The following is a 23875-nucleotide window of genomic DNA, read 5'->3' as shown; positions in this document are numbered from 1 at the left end:
GACTTCAAGTGAAGCTCTTACCAGGAGCAAATGAATGAAGAGCCAAAGGTCAAGTGAGGTGGGCTAATAAGTAAATTGAAAGTGAAGACACAGAGGTGGCATGTGCTGATGAGTCCTGAAAAGCTTGACTGCCAAGGGCAATTGAGACCAGGGGGTATTGGAGGGGGTCGTGGGTTGAAAGAGGACTGATTTGTCATTTAGGATGATAGCCAGTAGAGCAGGTTTCAATGCTCATAGGAAGGGTCCAGTCAAGAGGGAAGAGGTTGTGACTTTGGGCATGCGAATCCATCTTTCTGAGCTTGTATTTCCTAATCTAGAAAAGTAGAAAAATAAGTATTATCTGTTCTACCTGTTTCCCAGGGTATTGTGAAGCCCTAATTGATAGGTATACAAATGCTATGAAAAATTCTATGGCTATAATTTTTAGAAATGATAGCAATTAAAGTAAGCTTCATGGGGAGATAGTACATACATATCTGCCATATAATTTATCAAGTGTTCACTCTGTGCCAAGGACTTTCATCTGTCGTCTAGCTTGTCTTCACAACCATCTATGAAGTAGCTAGTCCTATTCCTGGTTTGCGGAAAGGAAAAGGAAGCTTGGAGAAGGTAAATAAATTATTCACAGCCTCCCAGGTGGTAAAGAGCAGGACTGAATCAAAACCCATCATTGGCAGGGCTGCGATATTACATAACTGGCATCTCTCCATTGTAAAGGATGTAATTTAAATTACATCATGTAAATTTACTATTATGTAGAATACATTTTATTTTAAAAGAATAGTATGGTTATAAGTATTCTAACAAAAAAAATGGACATATACAAAAACTAGCTGGGCATAGTGGCGTATGCCTGTAGTCCCAGCTCCTCGGTGGGGCTGAGGCAGGAGAATCGCTTGAACCTGGGAGGCGGAGGTTACAGTGAGCTGTAATTGTGCCACTGCACTCCAGCCTGGGCGACAGGAGTGATATTCCATTAAAAAAAAAAAGGGACAAAGAAAAACTTATGGGTACAAGTAGTAAAAAAAAGTACTTCATCACCAAGGGATGTCTGCCTCTAATTTAACCAGACATCACTATGTTTACCAAGTGGGCCACAGTTGAGGCCAAAATAAGTTGAGTATGGCTTGAATGGAACTCAAAATCATGCCCTCAACTTAAAAAGAACTTTCTCTTTTCTTTCCTTAATAATGGAATCTCTGACTTTCAGATGGTCACAGGCTGCCCAAAATGAGGACTACATTTCCCAGTCTTCCTTGCAGGTGTGACCAGGTGCGACCATGTGATTAAGTTCTCCCCAACGGTTGAAGAGTAGAAGCTATGCACACACCTCCAGAATCATGCCCTTCAAGGGAATGAGCACATCCTCCAATATTTTCCACTCTATCTTTTCCACCTCCACCTGACAATGAAACCTGGAGCAGCCATCCGGTCTATGATGTTAAGAATCTGGGTACCTAATGTCACCCAGCCACCACGCTTACCCTGGACATAGTCAGAACCTAGTTTAACTTTTACATGAGAAAGAAATTTAAGTTGCTTGGGTTACTTCATTTTGGCCTTTCTGTTACCATAGCCTGAACTGCACTGGTGATATTATGACATAATAAGAAATATATATTTGGTCTCTGACCCTGCACACAACTTCTAAAACCCTTGGAATTTCTGGGGTGTTAAGAATGTTTTTTTGAGGCCAGGCATGGTGGCTCATGCCTATAATCCAAACACTTTAGGAGGCTGAGGCAGGAGGATTGCTTGAGGCCAGGAGTTCGAGACCAGCCTGGCCAACGTGGCAAGACTTCATCTGTACAAAAAAATACAAAAATTAGCTGGGCATGGTGGTATGCACCTGTAGTTTTAGCTACTTGGGAGGCTGACGCAAGAGGATTGCTTGAGTCCAGGAAATTGAGGATGCAATGAGCTATGATTGCACCACTGGATGAATTTAGCCTGGGCAGCAGAGCAACACCCTGCCTCAAAAAAAAAAAAAAAAAAAAAAAAAAAAAAAGTGCCTTTTGTATGCCAATGAGACGCCTGGTGGCTTAGATATCTTAGCTCCCTTAGATAGCTTCAGGATGAGGGCTGGTCATCAGAAAGACTGAGCCGTGATGAGAAGGCTGAACTTTCAGCACTACCCCTAAAACTTGGGGAAGGAAAGGGGCTGAAGGTTGAATTGATCACCCATGGCCAACACTGTAATCAGTCATGCCTACATAAAGAAGCCTCCCTAAAAACTCAAAAGAACATGGTCATGGTTCTGAGCTGAACTTGCAGAGGTTCTCAAAGGTTGGCACTTTAAGGGAAGGCATGAAACTCCACGCCCCTTCCCACAGACCTCACCCTGTGCATCTCTTGCCTTTGGCTGCTCATCTGTATCCTTCACAATATCCTTTTTAATAAAGGACAAAAGAAAGAAAAGTGTTTCTCTGAGCTTTGTGAGCCACCCTAGCAGATTAATCAAACCTAAGGAAGGGTCATGGGAACCCTGATGTACAGTCAGTCAGTCGGAAGCACAGGCCACAATCTGGGACTTGCTACTGGCATCTGAAGCTGGAGCGGGGTTGCAGGGTGGGGAGTTGGGGCAGTTTTGTGGGACTGAGCCCTTAGCCTGTGGGATCTGATGCTATCTCCAGGTAGATAGTGTCTGAATTGAGCTGAACTATGGGACACTCAGTGTTGTGGGACTTTTCCTTAGTTTAGCTAAAGACGGGGTCCTTGTCTCATGGCCATGAAAGATTAGGCTCACAGACAATTTGAAGGGTGAGTAAGGCAGGGTTTTATTGGGTGAAGAGGGAAAAAAATGGCAACAGGGGACCTTCACAAAGCCGGAGTCCCTATGTGCTTTCTACCTCATAGTTTGAATCGCAGGTACCACCTAGGAAAAGGAGGGGCCAGGCTCCTCCCCACTGCAAACAGCAGGAACTTCTGTGGCTCCACCCCAGTGTACACTCCTCCCAGTATACAGGCTGACTGGAGTTTCTCTGGGGACCCTTCCCACCTGGCTGTCTCACCAGCTGGCGTTCACTGGCGAATCAGTTGGTGGTGGGGAGAAACTCCTGCACATCCAGCATCAGACGTGACTGTTCAGTGGTACATGAGAGTACAGAGAAATAAGCAGTGTTTTTCTTTTCTTCAGAGCATCCTAGCTAATACACCACCATTTATCCTATTTTATTTTAGATACAAGTTAAGGCAGAACCTCAATTTTCTCATGTATAAAATGGGATTAATTTACCTTATGGGATTGTTAGAAAAACTAGAAATACATGTGCATTTCCTTGCTATTGCTATAGCTCATAACTGACCATTAATGGATATTATGTCCTGTTGTAACTTTTTTTTTTTTTTTTTTGAGACAGAGTCTTGCTCTGTCGCCCAGGCTAGATAGAGTGCAGTAGCACAATCTTGGCTCACTGCAAGCTCCGCCTCCCAGGTTCATGCCATTCTCCTGTCTCAGCCTCCCGAGTAGCTGGGACTACAGGCGCCCGCCACCAGGCCCGGCTAATTTTTTTGTATTTTTAGTAGGGGCGGGGTTTCACCATGTTAGCCTGGACAGTCTCGATCTCCTGACCTTGTGATCCACCCACCTTGGCCTCCCAAAGTGCTGGGATTACAGGCATGAGCCACCATGCCCCGCCCTGTTGTAACTTTTTAAGATGGGTTCCTGAAAAAAAAAAAAAAAAAAAAAGGTTGCTTTAAAATATTCCACCTCCCCCATCAAAAAAAAAAAAAAAAAATCTGTAGAGGGGAGAGATAAAACGAAAATAGCAAAGTTGATAATAATGCAAGCTGAATGATGGGTATGTGGGGGTTAATTATACTGTTCTCTCTAAAATATTGAGTGCATTTGAAAATGCACATAATGAAAAAGTTAAAATGAATGAACAAAATAAGATCTTTCCACAGAGGATAAAAAAGGGCTCTTGGAAATAATCCAACGTGAATCTCTTTGGGAAAAATAAAGACATAGTTAAACCACTGAAAAATTGATTTGGGCCAATTTTTGGAAGGATGGAAAACACAGAAGAGCATTTTTAATTGTTCCATTAAAGAACAACACGCAAGGCTCACGCCTGTAATCCCAGCACTTTGGGGGGCTGAGGCGGGCAGATCACTTGAGGTCAGGAGTTTGAGACTAGCCTGGCCGACATGGTGAAACCCTGTGTCTGCTAAAAATACAAAAATTATCTGGGCATGATGGTACATACCTGTAATTCCAGCTACTCCGGAGGCTGAGGCAGAAGAATTGCTTGAACCCTGGAGGCGGAGGTTGCAGTGAGCCGAGGTCATGCCACTATACTCCAGCCTGGGCAATAGAGCAATACTCTGTCTCAAAAACAAACAAACAAAAACCATGCAGAGAAAGCCTCATTGCCACAGAGGACACGTGGTTGCCACAGAGGACACATGGTTTCCGCAGCTATTGGGCATGCTTCAGGATTTCCATAACTCCCCAGGTCGTTGCAGGGCTGGCCTGCAGGGTGCTCCTAGAAAGAGTGGCTGCCTGGAAAAGGAGACTGCCCTGATGCCCTGCCGACTCTGAATCGGCTCTATGACTTTAGTCTTCTTGGCTCTGAACCCCTAACACCCATCTGTGAGTGGGCTCATCTGGTCCCCGACATCCCATGGATAAGCTCTGAAGCATTGAGTGACTGCCCAAACCTTGCTTGCCAGGGTCGAATTCCATAATTTTAACAAGCATGGTGATTTGGTCCCAGCCCACCGTGTGCAGGAAACATCAACTAGGAAGTGAAAGCAGATTGCTGCAGGCAAATACATTGTTAGGAGCAAGAAGAACTTCTAGATAGGAAAAAAATGCCTAGCATGTGCAAGAGCCCTCAAAACACAAACATCTGTGGCCATTTACAGGACAGAGACAAACAACCCTGCATACTTCATTAACTCCTATTACTTTATTAGCCAGCACAGTAGAGTATTATTGTCTATTTTGGTGCATCATGAGATATGATTTATATTACGTTCTGCATGCTTTAGAGAAAAAAACCACAAAATATATTTCTGAAATATTCCCATCCAAAATGTTTCCAATAAAATAATTGAGTGCTTCAATATAAATTTCAGGAACATGGAAAATCAGCTTTGTGTTGTGTCCAGTTGCCAAGTTGGCTGTCTATTCCTGTACCACTCCAGTGTCTTTCTAATGAATTGCAGCAATGTGTAACTTCATGTGGATGATCTAAACAAGAGGTCGAAAGCCGAAATGCCTACAGGGGCCGAGCAGGGAATGTGAGGGAAGCTGGCTGGATAGGAACTGTGGCAAATGGGAGAACAAATGTCCCTCCTACAGGGAGCAGCTGCTATTCAGCTCAAAAGTCTATTGCCATGCAGAAAAGTAAGCTTAATGAAGCCAGATCCTCCTTTCAAAACGCAAAGGCAGCCAGTGAACTATCTGCAAAGGAACTTAAGAAAACACAATTCCATTTACAATGACATCAAAAATAAGATACTTGGAAATAAACTTATCCAAGGAGGCAAAAGTCTTGCATGATAAGAACTACAAAACATTGGTGAAAGAAATAATAGAAGGCATCAGGAAATGGAAAAGACACCCTGTGTTCATGGATTGGAAGACATAATATTGCCTAGGTCACTGCCTATCTAATAGAAAATTTTCTTTTATAATAAATAGCAGAGCCCCTAATGTATCTCAGGTAATCGCCTTCATCACATGATTCACGTAAATTCTGATTAGCTCAAGTCAATCATGATGGTCTTATTCCCCTTGCCAGCGATGAATTTAGAAGTGAACATGTGACCCAGTTCTGGCCAATAAGATGCAAGGGAGTATTCTGGAAGGCTTTAAGAAAGGTTTCTTGGCTCTAAAAATGAGACATACAGGGAGAAATGGCCTTATTTCATTTCTGGACATTGGTTCATATCAGGATAAGATGCTGGAGTTGCTGCAGTTATTTTCCAACCAAAAGGAAGCCATAGGCTGACCAGAGAGAGGATGAATCTAAAGTCACTGACATAACCAACAGTGGATGCCTTTTGCTTCCAGATTTCCTGGTATGTGAGATAATCCACCCCCTTATGGCTTAAATCATTTTGTGTTGCATTTTATCTATATGTCGCTTAAAAGATCATAAATGATACAGACAGAAAAAAGTATAGGTCAAATAAAAGATGTTTGCAGTCAAATATGACCCAGAGGCAGGCAGTTTACCACCCTCAGTGTTTCCCTAGTTACTTGGATTAAACACTATTTCTCACAGAAGTTCTCCCGGCATTATTCAGATCAACTGAGAGCTCCCACCCTCCTTGTTTCTGTAGTTTAGGCCTCAGGAAAGGTACATCGGACTACAGTGATTTCCTCAAAGATTTACTTGGTAACTCTGATGAACAAGGTCTATTATGTCTGCAGTGCCAGGATGCCTGTTTCTGAAGATGCTGCTGCCGGCCCTGCGGCTGACTTTAGCAACTGTTGTCCTTATCCCAATATTTTGTTATCTGAAATCTGCTTTGTCTGATATTAACACAGTGATACCAGCTTTCTTTTTTTTAGCATTAGCATGGTATATCTTTTTCCATCCTGTTAGTTCAATCTGTATGCTTACATTTAAAGTAAGTTCCTTGTAGTCAGCATATAGTTGAGTCTTGCCTTTTTATGTAATCTAACAATCTCTGCTTTATTTGCAGTAGCCACTTTCTAGTTCACTGTTTCAAAAAGAAAAAAACAAGGCAATTTCCTCCTTTACCCTCTGCACCTGGGAATTTATTTTCTTAACAATTTAAAAAGTTATTCCTTACACAAATTTACATGGTGATAGCAAGGGGTTTGGAAATCTGGCAGTGCTTGGCAGGGCATTTGGGAGGTGGGATGCAGGAAATTAGAGATTATGAGAACTTTTGAGTAAGCTCTTGCAGAAGATTAACTAGTATACATAGGACTTGAACATCAATAAGGACCTCTGAATAAGGTCCTTTCTACTGAAAGGAGAAATATAAATTGGTGACAGATTGGCTCTAGTCACCAAGATTTCTCTTTCCTGGTCTCTGGTGAAGTCGTAGTCACCCTTACCCACCCCCTCACCATATGCAAAGAATAAAACAATTTCAGAGTGTCTAAGTTGGTCAGAATTTGGAGCAATTAGTTCCATATTTTCTTCTATAGTGGAGGAAAAGCAAGTTAGAAAAGTGAAATAATATGCCCCAGGTCTTGCCCCTGGGTAGTGGTGGAGCTTGGACTAGAACTAAGTCCTTTCTGGATTTCCAGAATGATTGAAGAGCCTTATTGGTTTAACGTTAACCTTTGTATTGTAGTTCTTTCTACTCTTCCTTCTTGTTTTTGATTTGTGGCCCCATTCAGAATATGAGAAAAAAAAAAACCAACAAAATAAGGAAGATCAGGTAAGAACAGAATGAAATACATAGAAAGCAACACATATTGATTCACAAAGCAACTGGGACACATAGATAAGAGAACACAATGAAAGAGAATAAGATGACGTAAGATTCTCTGCGGGGGGAGGGGAGAGGGCTAGCTGGAGTGTAGCGTTGTTAGCCCCATCTTGTGGCTTTTTTGGATATTGCCTCTAAGGTTAATTTTTGAACCACTAACCATAGCTGGAGACCCAACAACTTGTTGGGTGAATAGATCTAGGATAATTGCTCTCAAACTTCCTTGCACCTGAGAATCACCTAGCGTGCAAGTGAAAATGAAGATTCCTGGGCCTCACTTTCCACAAGAGAGGTGAGTAGATTAAAGTGGGCCCAGGAAACTGCTTTTAGAAAACTCCCCAGGTAATTGCAGGAGAACTATGAACCACATTTAAGAAACATTGAAGACAATTAGAGTTAGTGGTATTCATCCCTTGTCATTGTGAGGAAAGGACTATTCTGAGGAAAAGTGTGGAAGGAAATTGTTAAGAACTTTAAAGGTCTGAGATTTTACCCTACTTGCAAGCTAATGTGTGGGCCAAGGGAAAACATCTCCTTCGCCCCTTGAAGTTTCACTGCAAATCACTGACAAAAAGGTTAAGAAGAGGAAAGGGATAGAAATTTATTTATTTATTTTTTTGAGACAGGGTCTGGCTCTGTCACCTGGGCTGGAGTGCACTGGCACAATCTCAACTCACTGCCACCTCCCGGATTCAAGCAATTCTCCCACCTCAGCCTCCAGAGTAGCTGGGACTGTTAATGGTGGAGGGTGTCCAGGTTCTTGGCATCTTGAACAAAGAATTGGAAAAAACGCACAAACTAAGCAGGGAAGGCATGAAGGGTTTTATAGAAAATGAAACTACACTCCACAGTGTGGGAACCGGCCTGAGCACAGGGGCTCAAAGGCCCCATTACAGAACTTTTGGGAGTTTAAATACCCTCTAGAGGACTCCATTGGTTATTTGGGGTACGCCCTATGTAAATGGAGAGGATGAAGTAAAGTTACAAAGTCATTTACTTGGCCTACGCCCTATGGGGAGGATAGTTCCTGTCGCAACTGAAGTGTGAACTGGCCTTATGTTCCCTGCCTCCACACCCTATTTTCCTGCCTCAGGCTATAGGCACACACCACCACACACGACGCTCATTGTATTTTTTGTAGAGACGGGGTTTTGCTGTGTTGCCCAGGCTGGTTTTGAACTTGTGAGTTCAAGGCCTTCTTCGACCTCCCAAAGTGCTGGGGTTACAGGTGTGAGCCACCACCGGCACCTGGCCTGATCTGCCATGCCTGGCCTGATCATAGTTTTATGTGACATGGGAGCCTTCAGAATGAAGACCTAAAGATACAGGGGAAATGGCTCATTTTCATGCTTAGGTTCAACAAAGTATGAGTAGCTGTGTAGAAATATAACTGGACAAAAGGTTATGAGCTAATGTTAATAAACTGAGTGGGGAACCTAGGCCTGTCTGTCTAGATTTTTCTTGGCCTCTATGAACATGCATTTCTTCCTTCTGGGTATGTTACAGGTAGTTAGGCATGAGCAGGGCAGGAGAGGACTCTACCCTTCCCAATCCCCTCAAGCAAGAATGCCAGGTGATGGTTTCACAGTTATCACACTGCCTTTTTAAAATGGATAATTTGGCAGATGGGCCAGAGACAGACAATTCCCTGATGGTCCACAGCTGTCACACTAAAGTGTTAATTGAGTTAATTGATATTAAAGCAGGTGCCAGGCATAGGCAATTTCCCAAACAGATAAAAACACTTGAGATTTGTAATCAGCTTCCAATAAAATTTCAGAAATTGGGTGAGTGAGCTTGGGCATGCACATTAAGAGACAAAATAGTGGAGTATGACCTTCCGGGGGCATTCCACTGGAAAAGGGAAGAAAGCCTCAGATGGGCATGTGTACAAATTCCTAAGCACACAGTGCATGCTCACCTCCCAAGCATAAGGAGGGCACTGTGCATTCGGGCAGCTCACACTGAGGGAAGAATGAAGGGAGAGGGCAGCAAGACTCCAGAAGTGGGCCAGCATATGAAGTCCCAGGATCAGGGTTAAATGGCACACTTGTCCCTCAAGTTGCCCGCTTGGATCTCTTCCAAGTGTACTTTCTTTCCTGTCCTAAAACTTTTAATAAACTTCCACTCTTACTCTGAAACTTGCCTCAGTTTTTTTTCTGCCTTATGCCCTGTATTGGTCCATTTTCACATTGCTATAAAGAACTGCCTTAGACTGACTGCGTAATTTATAAAGGAAATAGGTTTAATTGACTCACAGTTCCTCATGGCTGGGGAGGCCTCAGAAAACTTACAGTCACAGTGGAAGGTGAAGGGGAAGCATGACACCTCCTTTGCAAGGCTGCGGGAAGGAGAATGAACATAGGAGGAATTACCAAACACTTACAAAACCATCAGATCTCATGAGAACTCACTATCAGGAGAATAGCATGGGGGAAACCACCCCTGTGATTCATTTACCTCCACCTGATCTCTCCGTTGACACGTGGGAATTATGGGGATTACAATTCAAGATGAGATTTGGGGTGGGGACACAGCCAAACTATATCATGCCCCTCAGTCTAATTCTTTCTTCTAAGAAGGCAAGAACTGAGGTTGCTGCAGACCCATACAGATTCACTGCTCTTAACTCAGACACCTTCTACCCCTAACAGGTATGGGGCAGGACCCTCTTGGGAATCGGGCTCTTGTGGCCTGCAGTCAAACAAGGTAAGTCAGATAATTTCTTTATGGCCGGTTTTTCCACAGAAAGGCAGAGAGAAAGTTAGAGTAATATTTTAAGGTTTCAAGACTGGCTTTAGGAAAAAGGCGTTCTGGTTTCTATGACCTGCCTTGGGGAAAAGGAATTCTAATTTCTATGGCTATCCTTGGGGAACTGAGAGACAGGAAGGCAGGAAGGCAGAGAAAAATTTCTGCTTTTGAGGCCATTTTGGGGTATTGTTTTCTGAGTTTCAACACTAACAAGTTTGCATGCCAAAATTTCATGAATACTGGTAAAAGATATAAGACTCCTGGGTCAGAGACAAAGGATAATACTAACAGCAATAACAGTAGTCACAGTATTGTCATGGGGCCAGTTTCTGAGCCTTAATTCTTGCACGACTATGTGATGAAGGCCATAGCAGGTTGCATTATAGGAGAGGGGGCCCAAGTTTAGGAAACTCAAATCTCTTATAATTGGGAATAAGTCTGCCAGATCTTTGGAGAGACAAGAATACTGCCTTTCAGGGCTATTCAACGCAGAAACATCCTTGAAAAGATAGTTGGAAAAAGGCAGTCAGTGCCTCTGCTCTGTCAAGACATGCAAGAACATGACACATGTGAATTGTCTCCCAATAGAAAAGGAATGAAAGTGCATCGTGTGAAAAGTATTCTGCATCCGGAGGCTGTAAAGTTATCAAACTGAAGCAGTAATGAAGATTTGAAGGAACCATCCAGGCCTACTGTACCAGGCAAGAATTGAGCATGAACTCTAGTTATCTCAGCTAAACTTTGCAGAAGTCCTCAATTTCACTGTTTTAATGGACACTTGCCCATTAAAACAGTGCTTGTCATGAGCACTTTCCACATTTATTTCACTTTATCCTCGCATTTCATTGAAACAGAGATATTACAGCCATTGTACTCATGAGTAAATGGACTTTGAAACATGATGACTTGTTCACTTTTTCAACCACAGGACAAGAATCAGGTTTTCTCGGAGCTCTTCTGCCGCCTCCCCTCTCTTGTTTCTCCTTACCGCGGCGGGGCAGAAGAAGACTGGCCAAAATAAGTAAACGACTAATGCAAGAGTGGCATAGGTCCTCAAAAAGGCGCTACAAACAAGTGGTGATTGCACTCACGGTGCTTTAAGACCCAGCCACTACTTCGGAAGCAGGAAGTTGGGATCTCTGGTTTCTCCCATCCGCGGGCCTGAGGTTCCCGGGGATTGGTTAAGGAAGAGTCTCCTTTTCCCATTTCCAGCCGGAAGTAGGTTTCCAGTGACACGGAAGCCCTACTGCGCCGCCTGGGAGACCCTTCCGTGCTACCCCGGCCAGGGACCCGCCCGGACCTGAGGAGGCGGGAACTGCGGGCATAAAGGCCCGCCCCACTCTCCCAGGATTTCCCGTGCACACCGGAAGTGGGTGGGGCTCCTCCGGCCCTCCTCCCCCCTCCCCCCCGCACGATTGGCCAGCGCCGCTGTCTCTCAGCGTTCTAGGGGAAGGGACTGGGCGATTCCCAGCACTCGGGGCGCGGGCGCTGGCAGCCAGGCGGGTGGGAGGGGCCGGAGCAAAAGTTCCGGGCGCCTGAGCCCGCTGCTCGTGCCATGGAGCGGAGTCCCGACGTGTCCCCCGGGCCTTCCCGCTCCTTCAAGGAGGAGTTGCTCTGCGCCGTCTGCTACGACCCCTTCCGCGACGCAGTGACTCTGCGCTGCGGCCACAACTTCTGTCGCGGGTGTGTGAGCCGCTGCTGGGAGGTGCAGGTGTCGCCCACCTGCCCGGTGTGCAAAGACCGCGCGTCGCCCGCCGACCTGCGCACCAACCACACCCTCAACAACCTGGTGGAGAAGCTGCTACGCGAGGAGGCCGAGGGCGCGCGCTGGACCAGCTACCGCTTCTCGCGCGTCTGCCGCCTGCACCGCGGCCAGCTCAGCCTCTTCTGCCTCGAGGACAAGGAGCTACTGTGCTGCTCCTGCCAGGCCGACCCCCGACACCAGGGGCACCGCGTGCAGCCGGTGAAGGACACTGCCCACGACTTTCGGGTAAGAGCAGCGGTTTGCACGAGGCGGCCGAGCCGGGTCTGGAACCCGGAACCCCTTGGCTCTGCGGCTCCCGCCCCTCCTGCCTGCCAGAGCCCCGTGTGCCCGCGTCTCGCTCCCAGCATGCAGGACCCCACCTCTCCGACCCAGGTTCCCAGGGCTGCCTGCTTCTTCAAGGTCGGCCCAGGGGCCCGTACTGGGAGAAGAGAATGCGAACAGAAAGTGAGAGCTGAGGTTACATGATGTTCCCAAGACAGCGACACTTGCTACTGAAGGGCCCAGGCCATGCACGCCTTGTGCCAGCCGGGTGTGGCCCAGGTCCCTTTAAGCGGCACGGATGTGGGTGCAGCCCATGAGCCCTATAGCTTGGCACACTCAGTTTAGAAGTGGAGGAGGAGCCACAGACCTGGCCAGGGGTGTGAAGCCTTAAGATTTCCCCCAAACCAGTCACCTACTTGCCAAGCTGATCCCACGGTTTGTATTATCTGGGGGAGAGGCCACTGACCCTGGCTGGCTGGCCTGTTCTGGTTTATAAACCAGCATCTCCATACCTAGAGTTCTAGTGGCTATACATAAACCCAGGAGCAACTTACAGGGCAAAACTAACATGGAGAATTCTTCGATATAGGAAGGAAAAATGAACAGAAGATAATGGTTAGCCTAACTCAGCATTTTCCAAAACGTTTAATCTTAGCCCATAGGAAGCAATACATTTTCCCTTGTGACCCAGAACATATGTATCAGTTGAAACAAAACTTTTCTGAACGTGTCCGTGGCACTCTGGTATTTTCTGTTACTTCACTTTTTTGTTTTTTGAGACCTCTGTCGCCCAGGCTAGAGTGCAGTGGCGTGCTCTCAGCTCACTGCAAACTCCGCCTCCCGGGTTCCAGTGATTCTGGTGCCTCAGCCTCCCGAGTAGCTGAGATTACAGGCATGTACCAACATGCCTGGCTAATTTTTTTTTTAATTTCTAGTAGAGATAGGGTTTCACCGTGTTGGCCAGGCTGGTCTGGAACTCCTGGCCTCAAGTGATCTGCCCTCCTCTGCCTCCCAAACTACTGGGATTACAGGCGTGAGCCACTCTGCCTGGCCTCTGTTACTTTTAAAAATTACCCAGAATGTGAAACATTGAATTTATTTCATCACCTGCCAATGCATGAGTCAGAGCCCCAATTGGGAGAACACTGGGTAGCTGGCCTGAAGCTGCATGGACTGGAGAGGAGGAGCTGCTCGAGTCCCCAGTGCCTGGTCTCTGGGCCCCTCTGTGGCCCTGCCTTCTTTTTTTGCAATACCTTTTTAAATACAGAAGTCTGTTCAACTCCAAATGCATTTGACAAAGTTTAACTGAAGGGGAATGTAAAGATGCTGTCAGTACGCATGTCTCAATGAGTAACCCTATTACTCCTGTCATCTTTTTTGCTTAACGTGGGTCCCTGTCAATGCTTTTCCTGTTTCCACTGGCAGAAGTGGCAGATCCTGATTTGGGACAGCTGGCATAAGTGCTGGCCAGCCTGGGGTCTGGGGCCCAGGTAAAGGAGGGATCATGGTTCAGGTCATGACTGATCCCTATTTGGCTGGCCGAGGTGCTGATCAGGAGATGGGCAGGGGTCAAGGCTGAGAACACCCAGGCACAGCCCTCAGGTTGGGGCCAAGCCAGGATTCAAGAGCAGAGAGCCACGCACCAGCAGATGCCTGGTACTGCAAGGTCCCAGGGATACTGCAGGAGACAAGATAGACAATTTCCAGCCTCAAGGAGCTTCCAGCAGAGACCCGAGGGAAGAGGAGGTGTTAGCCAGGTGAAAGAGGGTATTTCAGATAGAGGCAGCAGCATTTGGAAGGGTCCAGAAGTGGGAAAGCCTGACTTTCCAGGCACCGAGGGAATTTCAGGGTAGTTAGAATGAGGATGGACGTGCAGGAGGATCCAGGAGGCCTGTGGTTCACCCTTGCTGTGAAGAGCAGCTGGGGGTTTTAGCAGAAGAATGATGGTGTCAAGTCAGTGGACACTCAGGATGATGTCGGGGACTGAGTAGTCTAGTCCCAAATGGATCTGAGAAGAATGAGAGCCAAGTGTGGTCAGCCTGATGCAGGGTGCAAATCACTCATTTACTAGACAAATGGGTACTGATGGCTGTTGTGTGCCGTGGCCTCTTCTTAGCTTCCTGGAATTCTCATTTGAGCAGGGGGCATAGACAGTCAATAGACAAGATGTAGTTCTGTGTGATTCAAGGTAGGTGGTTGTGGGGGAGCGGTATGGGAAGATTCCCTCCACCACTTGGTAAGAAGGGACTGGGTAAGAAGCTGTGTGCCTCGCTGAGGGGGTTTTCCGTCGTGTGCTGTGGGGAGCTCTGAAAGATTCTAAACAGGGGAGTTTGTGATGGGATGTGTGCTTTAGAAAAAGACTACTTTGCCAACTAACTATGTGAGGAATAGCAAAGTCAAAATCATCCCAGCTAACACATTTCAGTGCTCACTGTGTGCTAGATGCTTTTCAGTGTTCACACGTCAACAAATTTAATGCTCACAAAAACTTATTTTCAGGTCCTGTGTTTCCTGTTACTGCGTAATACATGGCTACAAATGTGGTGGTTTAAAATAGCACAAGTTTGTTCTCTTATGGTTCTGGAGGTCAGAAGTCCCAAAATCGAGGTGTCTGCAGGGCTACATTCCTTTTGGAGGCTCCAGGGAGAATTTCTTTCCTTGCCTTCTCCAGCTTGCAGAGGCCCCTTCTTCCATCTCTGAAGTGTGTCATTCCATTCTGCGTCTGTTGTCACTTTGCCTTCTTTGACCAGTTCTACTACCTCCCTCTCATAAGGACCCTGTGATGACATTGGGCCCACCCAGGTAATCCAGGATAACCTCCCCACAGCAAGATGCTTAATTTAATCATCCGCACAGTCCCTTTTGCCATACAAGATTCTGGGGATTAGAATGGGGACATCTTTTGGGGGAAATAATTATTCAGCTTGCTACAGTTAGGTACTATTATCCCCATTTTATAGACAATGATAGAATCATACAGAGGGTAAGAAACTTGTCCAAAGTCACAGAGCAAATAGCTCTAAAGATCACCTGGAGTCTTGTTCAGTTCACACACTGGTCCTGGACTTGTGGGCAGCTGACTGTGTATTAGGGGTTTGAGTGTCTGTTGACCACTGTCAGGGCTGGCAGAAGGTACTGGTTGTGTGCCAGTACTGCGTGTCCAGGACAGGACCGGACAGTCCTAGACCTTGCCTTTGTGGGCATGGTTGTATCATCTCACTAATAATTACATAGTTTCAGCTCGACGTTCCTGAGAAGGACAGTACAGGATGTGGTGGGAGATTGTAAGGGAGAGGCTGCTCTTGTTTGGCGGGGTGTGGGAAGGAGTCTCCAAGGAAGTGACTTCGCTGAGAGGAGCTGATTGAGGGGCGGCGAGCAGTGTGTGTGTGTGGCGGGGGTGCGACGGCAGGGCACAGCGTGGGGGTGTGCGGTGACTGAGAGATGTTTCACGTGGGGATGAGGGACTGCAGGAAAGATCCCACAGGACACAGAGGGCCCTGCTAAGGAGCTGGGATTTTTGTCGTAGGTGCAGTGGCGCATGATGGAAGGACTGATGAGATTTGGGAGCCTGGCATCATGCTTACACCAGAGCTGTAGCAAGGAGCAGTGCTTAGAAGGACCTTCAGAAATCCTAGTGCGGTGTTTCTCAAACTTGAACAAGTATGCATTCTTCTTAAAGGAAAAAATAGTCCAGCAGTGAGAGTTAAATTATGTTATTACTTACATGCGTACAAACACAAACCTGGTATAAATAGCACTTGCTCACGCCACATATAAGCAATAAAACCAAAGGAAGTGAACAGATTGAATACAAAACTATAATCAATAACATTCCACTTAAAATATTAATTCTAAAGTTTTATTTTGCTGGAACAAAATCTCTACTCCTGGCCAAGATACTTCTGATTCTCCCATTTACTCTGTTCCAAGTGACTACTTAATCCACCCAGATTTCTCTGAAGAGCTCTGGAGCTTTCTTGTTACGGGATTGGCCTTCATTTGGGTCCGGCACATTCTTTACCTGCTATGTGTGTTTCTCTTCTTTCCTTATCAGGACAAGACGATGAAAGTCGTATGTCTTGATATCAAGTAAGCTGTTAAGAAAATACGAATGGTGGCTGGGCGTGGTGGCTCATGCCTGTAATCCCAGCACTTTGGGAGGCTGAGGTGGGCAGATCACGAGGTCAGGAGTTCGAGACCAGCCTGGCCAGTATGGTGAAACCCCATCTCTACTAAAAATGCAAAAATTAACCAGGCATGGTGGCGGGTGCCTGTAATCCCAGCTACTTGGGAGGCTGAGGCAGGAGAATTGCTTAAACCCGGGAGATGGAGGTTGCAGTGAGCCGAGATCGTGCTACTGCCCTCCAACCTGGACGACAGAGCAAGACTCTGTCTCAAAAAAAAAAAAAAAAGAAAAGAAAAGAAAAAAATACGAATGCTGGTGCTGAACTGAAAGCATGTGTCAGCGCTGTTTATGTCGTGACTTGGGGTAGGATTGTCTTAGGTTTGGTTTAGGTTACCATTAAATGAAAACATCCTCAGACACAGACCATGCGTCATTCCATTGTGACGGAATGGTTACATCTTGTGAGGAAATGGTTACATCTCAGTAATGAGAAGTGGATCAAGGCCAGTGTGTTTCATGCCTATAATCCCAGTGCTTGGGGAGGCTGAAGCAAGAGGATTGCTTGAGGCCAGGAGTTCAAGATCCTGCACCAAAGCAGAAAAAAATTAGCCGGATGTGGTGGCACATACCTGTAGTCCCAGCTACTCGAGGGGCTGAGATGGGAGGATTGCTCGAGGCCAGGCATTCGAGGCTGCAGTGAGCTATGACTGGGCCACTGCACTCTAGCTTGGTCAACAGTGTGAGACCCTGTCTCTTACATAAATAAATAAATTAAGTTCTAGGATCGGAACTCAGGTTTCCTGCTTCGCAGTCCAGCACTCTCCAGCTTGCATCTTCAACAGCAGCCCTGTGCTGAGCTGCCTTGTCCAGACTCTTGTCTTATCCATCTTGCAGGACTGGCATGATGACCATTCTTTGCCACCAGCCTCTCCCTGTCCCAGCTCCAGCCTTCTCTCCCCTTCTGGCGTCAACATCTTAGAGTCCATCTGGCTGGATCTAACCCGAAGATACTCTTGATACCTCTTAAGCCACATTCCAGGTCTTCCCCCTTCCCATGCTTTTCCCCATTTCCTAACCACTCACCCCCATCCTGATCCCCAGCTTTTAGGTGAGGACTTACCAGCTCTTCGGTTTCACCAGAGGACATTGTCTGTTGCTTGCTTATCCAGGCCTGTGCCCAGTGGTATTGGGAGTGGGGGGCAGTGGGGGGTGTCGCACTAGACCCTGCACACTGAGGCTCCTGTGTGATGGCCTCCAGCAGTGGGTTTCTTGGCAGACACCTGCTTTGGAACGAGGTCTGAACACAAAGGGGAAAGACAGATCTGGGAGACTGAGTTGGAGTTGCATAAGAAAGCTCCATGCATTTTTGCTGTTCATTTAAGAAACCTGGACCATATCCAGCAGGAGAGTTAGGTTACCTGGCATGTAGGTGGCACTTAAGAGCTATGCCGAATGCACAGCATGTGCCTGCCACTCTCATGTAAGCATCTTAAGGGATTGATTCGTGGAGTCCTCACAGCAGTCTTTTGAGCTTGGTAGTATTTTTTATCCCTCTTATCCAGATGAGGAAATGGAGGTGCAGAGAGGTGAAGGAACATGTTCAAGATCACCTGCTACTAGGTGGAGGGGCTGGGATTTGAACCTGGACGGCCAGGTGCCAGAACTCTTGACTGCTACATCAATCTGCCTGAAAACAAATTGTGAAATTTGAGAGACTGTAGAGACTTTTCTGCCTTCATTTTTAAGGTGAGAAGCCTGATAGCCGAAGAGAGAAGGAAATTTTTACCAACTCACCAGTGGGTAGTGACAAAGACAAGGCTCCAAACCAGCCCTAACCTTCAGTCCAGGAGGCAAGGTAGTATAGCAGAAAAAACACAGGCATTCTATGTACTCATTGACTGGGCAGGTGGTTAACTGAACATCTACTTTGTGCAGGGACTTGGACATGCAGGGGACAAAACAAAGTCTCTCATCTTGCAGAGCAAGCATTTCTTCTGCAGAAGTGTACTGAGCACCACTATGCGAGGTAGAGAGGACCTGGAGGTTAAGACTTGCCCTCAGGAAAGAGAAGCTATGACCCTGGATAGTGAGTGCCGAGACAGAGGTGGCCAGGGTGCTGTGAGGCCCTGGAATGGAACCTGAGCTGGCAAGATCGGGGGCTTCCTGGAGGAAATGAGGGGTATTAGAGCCAAGTTTTCAAGATGATGTTGGGTTAGTTGGAGGAAGCAGGTGGGAACCAGGCAGAGCAACAGTGTGTATCGAGTCTCCCAAGACAGAAAACCTGGCTCGGGCCAGACAGAGCTGGTTTCAAATGCAACTCTAGCACTTTGGTAAGTCCTTGCAAAGGGGCTGTGAAGACCTTGTGCAATGATACTCATTCTTTCCCTCGCCCCTACCTTCCTGCTTCCAGCTATACCACAGAGCACCTGTCCTGTTAATGAAAATTGTGGGTAACGTGATTTTGTAAAGTGCTTAAGGTCTTCAATATGCAATTGAAATTTGTTGCTTAGGGAATCAACTTGTCATTTTTGGGAAATCATGTAGTCTATATGATCACATTCTGGATCCTTTAGTATGAACAAAAACCTATTTTGTGTGTGTTTATAACTAATCTTTAATGTAGGCCGGACGCAGTGGCTCACGCCTGTAATCCCAGCACTTTGGGAGGCCGAGGCAGGCGGATCACCTGAGATCAGGAGTTCAAGACCAGCCTGGCCAACATGGTGAAACCCCGTCTCTACTAAAAATACAAAAATTAGCTGGGCCTGGTGGCAGGCACTTGTAATCCAAGCTACTTGGGAGGCTGAGGCAAGAGAATTGCTTGAATCTGGGAGAGAGGTGGCAGTGAGCCGAGATTGCGCCACTGCACTCTAGCCTGGACAACAAAAGTGAGATCCATCTCAAAAAAATAAAATAAAATAAAAATAAAATCTTTAATGTTGTAATGTGATGCTAACATCGAAGCTTGTTTGCTCTCCTGAGCTTGGGCTGGGGGATGCTCCAGATCTGTCGTGGGCCCCTGCTACTGCCCATCTCTGCTCATTCATGTGCTCCTTGGGCTACAGGCAGGCCCCTTGAGTGGTAGTTCTATTTGTAATCCAAGCATATTTAGGGTTAAAATTAATACCAAAAGCAAACAAAATAATATTGTTTAGATACATTCAAATTCACACTTCTTACATGTCATATTTCCTAGGTTAACCACTAGATGCACAGAAGGGGAAAATGGAATAAAAAACGTGTAGTAAATTTTAAAAAAGGAAAGGAAGAAGAAAAATAGAATAAGCAAGACAAATAGCTCAGAACAAGGTGGCAGATTTAAATGCAAATATATCGGTAATTATGTGTTAAATGCTCCAGTTAAATGAAAATGTTGATCTGACTGGATAAGAAAACAAAACCTAATTCTGTGTTGCTTAATATAATTATCTCACTCAGTGAAAAAACATTTGATAAAATTTACCATCTTTTTGTGATTAAAAAAACAGGAAACTAGGAATGGAAGGAATTTTATTAGTTTGATTAAGGATATCTAGCAAAAAAAACTTACAGCAAATATCACATTTACTGGCAAAACATTGAAAGCTTTCTTATTGAGATCAAGAAAAAGACAGGAATGCCCATTATGACCAACTCTATTCAGTTTTGTGCAGGATAGCCTTGTCAGTGAAGTAAGCCAAGAATTATAAATAAAAGATGTAAGGTTTGGAAAGAAGGGAAGCAAAACTGGCATGTGTAGATAATATGGTTGCATATTTTTGCACTGAGATTTCTATGTGTAGAAAATAAAGATTCTACAGTTAAATCATGAGTATTAATAAGTTTAGGTGAATGCTGAATCCAAAATCAAGATGCAAAACCAGTTGTATTCCTATGTATCACTAGCAAATAGAAACCAAAATATAGGCATGGAGTTTTACACCTGTAATCCCAGCACTTTGGGAGGCTGAGGCAGGAGGATCGTTTGAGCCTAGGAGTTTCAGACCAGCTTGCACAACATAGTCTGGCCTGTCTCTACAAAAAGTTAAGACAAATTAGCCAGGTGTGGTGGTGCATGCTTGTAGTCCCAGCTACTTGGGAGGCTGAGGTGGTGGGAGGATCACTTGAGCACAGAAGGCTGCAGTGAGCTATAATTGCACTACTACTGCACTGCACTGCAGCCTGGGTGACAGAGGAGGACCCTGTTTTGGATTTTTTTAATTTAAAAATATGTTTACAATAATATAAAAATAAGATATCTAGGAAGAAATTAACAAAAGATATGCAAAACTCTGATAGGGAAAAATATACTTCATTGAGAGCTATCAAAGAACATTAAGTAACTGGTGAGATATATTATGTTCGTGGATTGGTCAGTATTTAAGCCTTTCAGTTTTCCCCAAATTGATCTATAGAGACAATATTGTAGTAATCTAAATCTCAACATGATTATTTTTATGCAACTTCACAGATTCTAAAATTTATATGACCCTCAAAGGGCCAAAAATTGCCAAGACATTCTTGAAGAGAAACCTATCAGAAATCCTCTTTTTTTTTTTTACAGCTACAGAAATTATGGCTGTGTGGTATCGGCACAAGGATAAACAGATGGGCCAGAGAAACAGATGGAGAGAACCAAGAAACAGATCTGTGTTTGATTTAAGACAGAGGTGGCTCTGCAGACCAGTGAGCAGTGATGGTCTTTTTAAATAATGGTGCTGAGACAATGAGCTACCTGGTCACACCATGTACAAAAATAAACTCCAGGTATCCACATCAGACCTAAATGTGAAAGGAAAGCTATAAAGCTTTGAGAAAATAATACAGAGCTATATAATAATAATACAAAGCTATAAAGCTTTGAGGAAAAATATGATTGTTTTTGTGATCTCAGTGTAGGGAGGTGTTTCTTAAAACTAGTGTACTAATCCTAAAGGAAAAGACTAATAAATTTGGCCATATTTCAATTAAGAAAGATAAATGATGAAGTAGAAAATATCCATTACACCTCTAACTAATCAAGGACATACATTGTGTATATATAATAAATTCCCACAAACCAGTTAGGAAAATGGCAGGCAATGCATTGGAAAAATGGACAATACTTTACTGAGTACTTAAAAATAAAGATCGAAGTGGTCAATAAACATTTTCTATTAACATTGCTCTTGCTGTAAAAATTGGTACCACTGCTTTGGAAAACAGTTTGGCATTACCTACTAAAGTGAAGACACATCTGGTGGCCCAGCAGTTTTATCCCTAGGAATATATTATGGAGAAACGAGTTCCCATGTGTCCCCAGGAGACATGTACAAGAGAGTTACCTCCTCTGGGTCTAACTTGATCCTCTATATAATGGGACTCACAGTGCTTAACCTTATAGGGAGAATTCGAATTAAATAATTGAATTAAATAGAATGTTTGTAAAGTGCATAATTTAGTGCCTTGTGTGTAGTACATGCTTAATAGTAACTGCTTGCTAGCAATAGTAATATAATTGTTGGTTAGTCTCATCAGCTGACATCTCAGAGAAGGGCCATTTTAGGATTGGTCTTTTCTGAAGGAAACTAGAACTCTCTAAGTCATTGAAAAGTTTGAGAAGATCAAGGGACTATCCCCTTCCCATCCTTATTGTCCCATAACTTCCTAAGGGCCAGGGTTGAAGGGCAGGGGTTGAGTTGTGTTGTTTTGGGGCCTGCACACCTTTGGGTAATGCATATGGACAGCTGCTTCACTCCTGTCAGTTAACTAATTTGACAAATCACCATATTGTCCTTTTGAACTCTATGACATGATTTTGTATCAAAAATCTCATTCTATAAAATAAAACATTGGAATGACATTTCAGTGGTTTCATGGGGGCACTCATGCAAATTAGAGATGATATACTACAGAAAACAACGTTTAAAAATCTTAAATATTGTCACTTAAGATGAAAAGATCAAAATGAGTTGAAAATAAAACAGAACTGCAGAAAATGAAATCAGTAACGATTTTGTTTTCTGTAGTGTAAGACTTAAAGGAATGGGCTACTGAGTGGGACCAATGGGCTGGTTCTGTATTTCCTAGCAAATTGCCCCAAAACTTAGTGCCTTAAAACAAACATTTATTATCTTTGAGTTTCTTTGGGTCAGGAATTGGGCCTTCCTTAGCTCTGGGTGCCTCTGCCTCAAGGTCTCTCATGAGGGGCTGTAGGTACGGAGCTGTGGTCTCATCTGAAGGCTCAGCTAGGGCAGGATCCTCATTTACACTCACATGTGTAGTTGTTGGCAGAATTCAGGTCTTCACAGGCTGTTGGCCTGAGAGCCTGAGTCCCTCACTGGCTGTAGGTCAGAAGCCACTCTCAGTTTCTTGCCCCAGCAGTCACTCCCAGGGCAAATTACCACATGGGCAGCTGGCTACCATCCCAGTGAGCAAGCTAGAGAGAGCAAGGCAGGGTGTGCACAGCCTTTGTCACCTAACCTCAGAGGTGACTTAGTATCACTTGCCACATTCTTTTGGTTAGAAGCAAGTCACTAGCCCACAGAGGAGGGGATTTCACAAGGGCATGAGTACTGGGAGGTGAGGGTCATTGGGGCCACTTTAGAGGCTGCCTGCCTGAATCTGCCCTTTGCCCCATAAGGAGTCATGTCCCTCCCACATGCAAAATGCACTGGCCCTCTCCTAAGCTCCCCAAACATCTCATCCCTTTGCAGCATCAGCCCAAAGTCCAGATTTGTCATCTAAATCAGGTCCAGATGAGAATGAGGCTTTGGGGGACATATCTGTATAACTTATTGCCGTATAACCAGTCACCCCAACATTTAGCAGCTTAAAACACTCTCATCTCACAGGAGGGAGGGATCACTGGGTGCTGTCTCAGCAGCTCCCTCCACAGCTGTCCAGGTTCACATCCTTCCACATACTAGCTGTGTGCCCTTGGGCTGGTCATTTCCCTTCTGTGCCTCACTTTCTCATCTATAAATGGGGCCAATAATATAACTTATCTACTAGGGAGAAGTAATGATTAAATGACATAATTTCTCAAGTAATTAGTGTAGTCCCTAGCACAGAGTAAGTGCTGAATAAATGATAACCATTTATAATTACTTGAATTCTTTTTCTTAAAAAACTTGAGAAGCTTTCTGAGAATGTAGATGGAAAAGGATAATCAGGGAGAAAAATGATAGGCCTAGGATACAAGAGGCAGGAATCCAACCTAAAACACTCTAGTGGTTCTTCAGGTCGTCCAAGGATATCAGAAACAATCATTAAAATTTAAGAAACAAAAACTACTAAACAAAAAGTATTTGTGCCTGCTGATTAAAGTATTCCATGCGATACAAGCAGTGTTAGAATGTCAGGATGCAGGAGGGGTATGGAGGGGCATGTTGGGCATGTTGAGGTAAGGCCTCATGGGAGGTAACTGAACCCCCCATGGGAAATGACTGGCTCCACCCCCCTTGTCAGTCACCTCATGTTAGAGATTGCAGACCCATTCAGTTTAGGAAATTGCAAAGGGACCCTGTGACCATACTGTCTGCAGTTGTCCACACAGCTCAGGGATTCAGAACCAGCATGAACCAGCTTTT

The 23875-nt window shown here is 45.0% G+C and overlaps 2 protein-coding genes across 15 annotated transcripts in view; one reads left to right on the top strand and one right to left on the bottom strand.

The window, feature by feature from the left end:
* Positions 1-11517, bottom strand: part of PTK2B (protein tyrosine kinase 2 beta) — a 149248-nt gene extending 137731 nt beyond the window's left edge. For 2 of the 6 annotated variants that reach the window (XM_063610809.1, XM_063610819.1), the window contains exons 1-2: positions 11265-11517; positions 9681-9763 (exon numbers count right to left, since the gene is read on the bottom strand). The gene's annotated coding sequence lies outside the window, so the exon portion shown is untranslated. Of the gene's footprint in view, positions 1-4208; positions 4307-9680; positions 9764-11161 lie in introns of all 6 variants that reach the window. The other 4 variants (XM_063610814.1, XM_063610825.1, XM_063610826.1 and 1 more) reach the window with 3 other exon arrangements.
* TRIM35 (tripartite motif containing 35) overlaps positions 11451-23875 on the top strand; it is a 44580-nt gene continuing 32155 nt past the window's right edge. For 8 of the 9 annotated variants that reach the window (XR_010113943.1, XR_010113941.1, XR_010113945.1 and 5 more), the window contains exon 1: positions 11451-12163. Coding sequence is in view for 5 of the 9 variants with exons in the window: in XM_055295792.2 (XP_055151767.1) it covers positions 11729-12163 (435 nt within the window). In the remaining 4 variants the exon portion in view is untranslated. Of the gene's footprint in view, positions 12164-20901; positions 21072-23875 lie in introns of those variants that run through there. The other variant, XM_055295793.2, reaches the window with a different exon arrangement.

Source organism: Symphalangus syndactylus, chromosome 10, assembly GCF_028878055.3.
Source record: "Symphalangus syndactylus isolate Jambi chromosome 10, NHGRI_mSymSyn1-v2.1_pri, whole genome shotgun sequence".
Lineage (NCBI taxonomy): Eukaryota > Metazoa > Chordata > Mammalia > Primates > Hylobatidae > Symphalangus > Symphalangus syndactylus.
Note: the sequence above shows the minus strand (reverse complement) of the source record. Positions and strands in the feature narration are given on the sequence as shown.